The 6408-nt window shown below is 40.2% G+C and overlaps 1 protein-coding gene across 1 annotated transcript in view; it reads right to left on the bottom strand.

The window, feature by feature from the left end:
* LOC135206474 (uncharacterized) overlaps positions 1-6187 on the bottom strand; it is a 37489-nt gene extending 31302 nt beyond the window's left edge. Inside the window, exon 1 of the mRNA XM_064237850.1 lies at positions 5951-6187. Coding sequence (XP_064093920.1) covers positions 5951-6147 — 197 coding nt within the window. The 5' untranslated portion in view covers positions 6148-6187. The remainder of the gene's footprint in view (positions 1-5950) is intronic.
* Positions 6188-6408: the final 221 nt, after the last annotated feature.

Below are 6408 nucleotides of genomic sequence, written 5' to 3'. Positions count from 1 at the left end.
GGTGCACTGACGGCGATACCCTCCTACGGGGCGTCATTGTTATTATTTGGACAGAAATAAGTCAGTGGGTGTTTCTGCTTCTGTACTTTAACATACATAGTAGTCTCATCAACAAAAGGGACTTCATTTACGTGATAGCTGTACTCTTCAATGATATTAAAGCCACGTGTCTATAACTATGGTATATTGTCATTCCAACACTAGTAGTCTAGTACGTAGCCTCTTACCAAAACTTCCAAATTATAAGGGGGGGGGGGGGGAGATTGTTGAACCAACTTAGAAAAAAAAAGTTAGGTACATCTTAATTTAACCAGACCACTGAGCTGCTTGACAGCCCTCCTAGGGCTGGCCCGAAGGATTAGATACTTTTACGTGGCTAGGAACCAGTTGGTTACCTAGCAACGGGACCTGCAGCGTATTGTGGGATCCGAACCACATTATATCGAGAAACAAAATTAATCATCACCAGAAACAAATTCCTCTGATTCCACGTTGGCAGAGCGGGGAGTCGAACTAGGGTCTACCGAAACAGTAGGCGAGCACGTAAAACCACTAGTCCAACGAGGAACTACTGTTGTTCCAACTGCTCTGTATTGAAGTGAAACGTGGTTATGAAATGTTAATGAGGGAAAAGTATAGAGTCTGATGCCCTGATCTGTGGATGTAATATGAACGTAGCAAGGAGGCGAAAAAATAGTAACACGCAAACGGGCAGGTGAAAAGGTTTGAATGGGCAAAGGGACTGATTGGCAGACTGTTGGGAAGGTCTTTCATCCAGTCGTGTGGTCGCCTATTCTCTCAACACTACCAGACCTTCACAACAGTCCTTTTCACCTTATCGTTTTCGTGTTGCTTTTGTTTCTCGCCTTGTCAACCCTCCTTACTACGTTCATAATTACATACGCAATTCAGGTAATCAGATTCCACATTTTTCTCTCATTAACATTCCACAACCACTCTTCACTTCAGTACAGAGCAGTTGGCTCAACAACCAACCTTGCAGTTTCAAACCTTTGCCTCCCTAGACACTTCTCTCGTTACAAAACTTGTCCACTACTTTCGTGAATGTCAGCGATTAGCCCTCTCAAAGATTCACTTATCGGTTAACCATCAGCTATAACAGTCATAGCAGTTATTCTGAATACCAGTTGGAATTAACCACATCTATACTCTCATTTTCCGTGACATACGCCATACTCTCATAACCTTCCTTTTTAACCGCTATTAGACACTCCAATAATATCCCGTCTATTTTAATCAGGTACCTTCTCTATTTGCATCCCAGAGGTTATCAGACTACAAATCTCAGTCACCTTTCTCCTCGAATTCACACCTGCCCTGGAGACACGTCCTTTCTAAAGCTTTCTTTTTCTTTCTCCCGAGACACTCTTTCTCTCCCTTTTTTTCTATTCCAGTTCTTATTCAACTTCCCGCGTTTAGCCCGACAAGATTCTCCAGTCAAACACTCAAAGGCACTTCTAATCATCTTTTCATTTTATTAACTAATCCCTCATATTATTATTATTATTATTATTATTATTATTATTATTCCGACAATGAAAAGTACCAATGGGTATCTGTGCTACTAGTATAGTTATTATCGCTAATAGTATTATTGTAAAAACTACCACTGTAACTACTTCATGAAAATGATACTACTAATAACAATAGTAAGATTACTACTATTTAAATTCACCAACTATTCACAGACTTTTCTGCTGTAAAAGAGAAAGCATCCAAAAGGAACAGAGCAACGAAACATCAGTTCCCGGACCTGGAAGTCCATTATAGAAGTGGCGGAGGCATTGGTCGAGTGACCCTTGTGCCTGATATGGAGGCCTATCTAAGACTGTTTCACCGTGATTTATTACTGGTCCTGGTCTTACAAGAATAATAGTCGAAGAATAACGATCCTGCTCTGTAAGGCACAACGTGTAATACTTTGTGCGTGTAATGCAGATAGCTTACGAGAAAAAAAAGACTATGCTTAACCATGGCAACATTGTGAGCACAGTTTTCTGTGTCGAAAGTGATGACGATGGTTGCAGGTCCACAATAATACTATAGTATGTGAGCATGTGGTCTTTAATGGATATTAGATGGATATTAAAAGCTTTCGAAGCTTGTACTAGGTTCATCTTCTGAAGATGAACCTAGTACAAGGTTCGAAAGCTTTCAACATCCATTAAAGACCATATACTCACATACCGTATTATTGTGGACCTGCAACCACGGCAACATTTTTATTCCTCACACCGTCGGGCCGTGGAACAGCCTCCCTGAGGATGTTGCGCAATTGGAACCTCAAATGTTCAAGCAAAGATGCTGGACATTACTGCTCTAAAACGATCCTCCTTATATTTTATCAGTTATTTACATCTGTTATTAGTTTTTTCATTAATTTGTTCATTTATTTTTTCGTTTCGAATAACAGATCTCTTCTTTCTGTATTTCCCATTACCTACTGGTACTTCCTTCAGAATGACACCATATTTTTTTGGAAGCTTGAATTTCAGGTCATCGGCCCCTGTGACCTTGTTCTATTTGAATAGGGTTCATCTTTTGAATAATAAGGAAATGCAGAGAACCTTGTACTTGATATAATTTAAATAATGATGGAATTACAGAATTAGTTTAAATTTAGACAAAACAGGTACACTATACTCTGTTTTTTTTTCCATCTGTCCACCCGCCTGTGGTTTTTGCGTAAGGTAACACTGCGTCCCGGGCTTTAGATAGTTACGCTATGTGCACGTTTTAGGTAAATAAAAGGATATCTGGGTGCACATTTCCAACTGAAACGTGTTTTAATAATTTACTGTACGCGAATTACACCGTTAACATTCGAAATAGGATATTATTATTGTTGAATGTAAGCTGAATGTAGCTATCTAAAGCCCGGGACGCAGTGTTACCATACGCAAACACCACACGCGGGTGGACAGATGGAAAAAAAACCGAGTATAGTAAGGTTGATAGTAAGAGGGACCCTTGAAATTGCTAGGTATTGAATAACGTTCATCCAAATAGTGGGATCTTCATTAAGTATTTTGAGCGGTGTATGATACATAATCTTATGTTCCTTCCTCGCCATCTTTTTCATTTTCATATCTCTAAACCATTCCATTTTTTCTGCGTAATGAAAGATCGCTGGATCTCCCGATTTTACAAAAAATTAAACAATGGAAAATCTTACGAGCTTCTGAATCTGAGTGTCAAGATTTGTCGAGATTATGAAAGGTTCTCTCTCTCTCTCTCTCTCTCTCTCTCTCTCTCTCTCTCTCTCTCTCAAAGGCTCAAGCAGCCCCGTGGAAAAATTAAATGAGCGCCATCTATTGACACGAAAACAAAGGTGGAAAAGTTTCAATGTGTTTCAAGGGTGTGGGATGGGGGCGGGGGAACACTCAAGTACTCAACCCTACCCCCTCCCCCCATTCAGTGATGCTCTGAGTAATTTGTTGGAGTACCTGGTCTCTTACTCAGGTGACGTATTCAGTAGCCTCATGTAAAGGTGGCGACCGTTTGCCCCAATGTTCACCAACCTTGGCTTTCTCCATTCTTGCTCTGTCTTTGCTTTCATTGTTCCTCTTTAGCTCGTATTCCATCTGTTTGTTTAGTTATTATTATTATGACGAGCTTGCTGGTGTGTGCTACGCTGCACTGGAACCCGGCGCTGCCCATCATACCTACTCTATCCACCCGATCCCCTACCTACCCGGACCCTATCCGAGGCGGGTAAACAAGAAAGATCGTCTCTCATTTCATTATAATTATTTTTACTATTATTCAAAAGGTGAACCCGAAACGTCCATCCGAACTTGAAAAATAAAAAACTTCCAAAGAATATGGTGCTTTTATAAAAAAAAAAAAAAAAAACGGAAGGTAAAGGGTAATACAGAAAGAAAAGATCAGTTATTAGAGAAAAAGAAGTAAATTTGCGAGTTGATAGATGAACAGATAAAAGTGTAAGTAAATGATTAAGATACAAGAATTGAAGAAGAGCAGCTACAGAAGTCCTTTAACAAAGCGGGAGAAGACCCTAGGTGAAAGAACAGAGCTCTGAGGGACACCTCTCAAGCTTAAGAAAAGAGCAAAAGTTGCGCCGTGAACAGCAACAGATATAAAAAGATTTTGACAGTGAGCCAGAAATGCCTTATGAAGGAACAATCCACAAGCAAGTAATTTAGCTAATATTTAGACTGTCTCGGACCGTGGTCTTGGTGTGATGTTGTATGAGCCGAGGACCATGAAACTTTCACCACTGCCTGGTGGTGGCCTGTCCTATATCGTGTCCAGAAGCACGGTTATGGCTAATTTTAACTTTAAATAAAATAAAAACTACTGATAAAAAAAAAACGCCACAGTCCTCTCTTGTCTGTCTTAGGTTCCTGTTGAAAGCCTCCGTAACGGGTTAGCAACGTCAGGGTACCTCACGCGGTACACTGTACGCATTACTTAATGTTTAAATGTTCTTTGCAGCGTTCCTTCAAACCACAGCTGCAACCCCTTTCGTTCCTTTTGCTACATTTTTCATATTCTCTTTCTCCCATCTGACTTTCCACCCTCGCCTAACAATTGTTTCAGAGCTGAATGACCTCATAGGTCCCGGCGCTTGGCCTATGGCTTAAATTTTATGTCCCAGTTCCAGTTTCTATTGTAAGTCTTTTTTTTCAGTCACGTGAACAAACACCTTAGTCTAATTTAGTTTCTCATCTTTAGCTTTTCTTGGTTGATTTATGGCCGTGTTCTGGCTATTGCTAGTTGATGAAAATTTCATCTTTTAAATTCTTCATTACATTTTAGCTTGATTTACTTATTGAATGGAATAGTACTGCAGATAAGTAGTCTGTTATGTTTACTATCTGCAAGTTTTACTTCTCTCTCATTTACCCGCTGAGAGTTTCTTGATTAATTTATCAAGAACTCGAATCAAGTTTCTTTCCTCTTTTACCTCTTGAAAGTCACAAGCGGCGGTTACTTACTCAAGAAGTCGTAAGTCTTAATTTTTAGTGACCCGAAAAAGTGTTTCTAGTGTGTGATCGGGTGTTGCATATTTTAGTCATCTAATGACAGTAAATCATTTCCTGCGACGATTAGCGCTACCTAGAAAGTACGTTATGAATATTGAGGGTTCGCCGTCATTTCAAGTTTGCACATTTCTTAGTACGTAACTAAGTGTGTGTGTGTGTGTGTGTGTTCAAGGTAGAAAAGAGAAAGAAAAAGTTAGAAGGTTACATTTTATCGTACAGCATCTCCCGTAAACTGACCGCTGTCAGCACTAGTGGCCAAAGATCCTAACATGGTCCCACCCAGTGCACTAGTACTAAAGAAACATCTGTTTGTATGCGAACTTAGCAGAGAATCCTATCCATTCCCTTCGTCGCGTTTATTCGCGCACGAACAGGCACATCTGGGTCATAAATGATGGATTTACGCAGGAAGTCTATTAGGTGGCGGGTCTGCCTGCGTTAAGACTGGCATTTCGCGGGATTACAAAACGAAATGTGATTTGCATACAATAACCATGTTCCGGGGCGTTTCGAAATACCCACGCGGGAATACCAACAGGCCCCAGGCCTTTATTCAGATGCTAACTGACACGATTATTACGAAAATCCTCCACAGGATCTGTAGCAATATTTCTTTGTTGTTTGGTTTCTTTCTTCGAAAGGATTTTCATCATATTATATCTCAAGTTTCTGTGTATGGTTCTCAAGGTCTAGCCCAAGAAGGATACGCACGCATTCGGTTACCAACCTTGGCTTTGACATTCGAAACTTTATCTCGTAAAACCTGTTGCTTTTCTCGTCAGGCAAAGTTCTTGAGAGAAGATTACGAAACTCGCAAATAGCACATCGCAGCACAATTTATTTCTAAATACGTTTAAAAATCGACGAGATTTAATCACAGCAGATTGTAAATGAACAATTGTGGGAAGGGGTGTACTCACATTCTTGTATTCAACTTTGGCATATTGCTGAAGTCTGCCACAACGTCCCATACAACCTTGGGGTCTCGATGAGGGATGAAGAGTTCGTAATTCCTGGTCTGGTTGCCTCTTTTCATTATCAAGAACAGACACACAAGACATCCTATCGTCAGAGGGAGCTTTCGCCTAGTTCTTAGTCCTGCCATCTTCACTGTCATATGGCTGTGCGACAGATGTTTCGGATGAGGGAAGTGGGTGGGGGAAGGAGTTGCCAAGACTGAATAAACACTGACACATATTCACAAGGATTTTGCGTATAAAAGTGCTTTCTTGATTGTTGACGTAGAAATATGATAATAAAACGCATTCATTTTGAAATTTTATCCTAAAACAGGTGTGTTACAGTACTTTTCTTTACAATTTGTTACGTCATAATGGTATCAGTATACAGCACGATCAACAACCAGCCTTTTATTAGA

The sequence above is a fragment of the Macrobrachium nipponense genome, chromosome 31 (assembly GCF_015104395.2).
Source record: "Macrobrachium nipponense isolate FS-2020 chromosome 31, ASM1510439v2, whole genome shotgun sequence".
In the NCBI taxonomy this organism is placed as follows: domain Eukaryota; kingdom Metazoa; phylum Arthropoda; class Malacostraca; order Decapoda; family Palaemonidae; genus Macrobrachium; species Macrobrachium nipponense.
The sequence above is the reverse complement of the archived record's forward strand: the minus strand, read 5'-3'. Positions and strand labels throughout refer to the sequence as shown.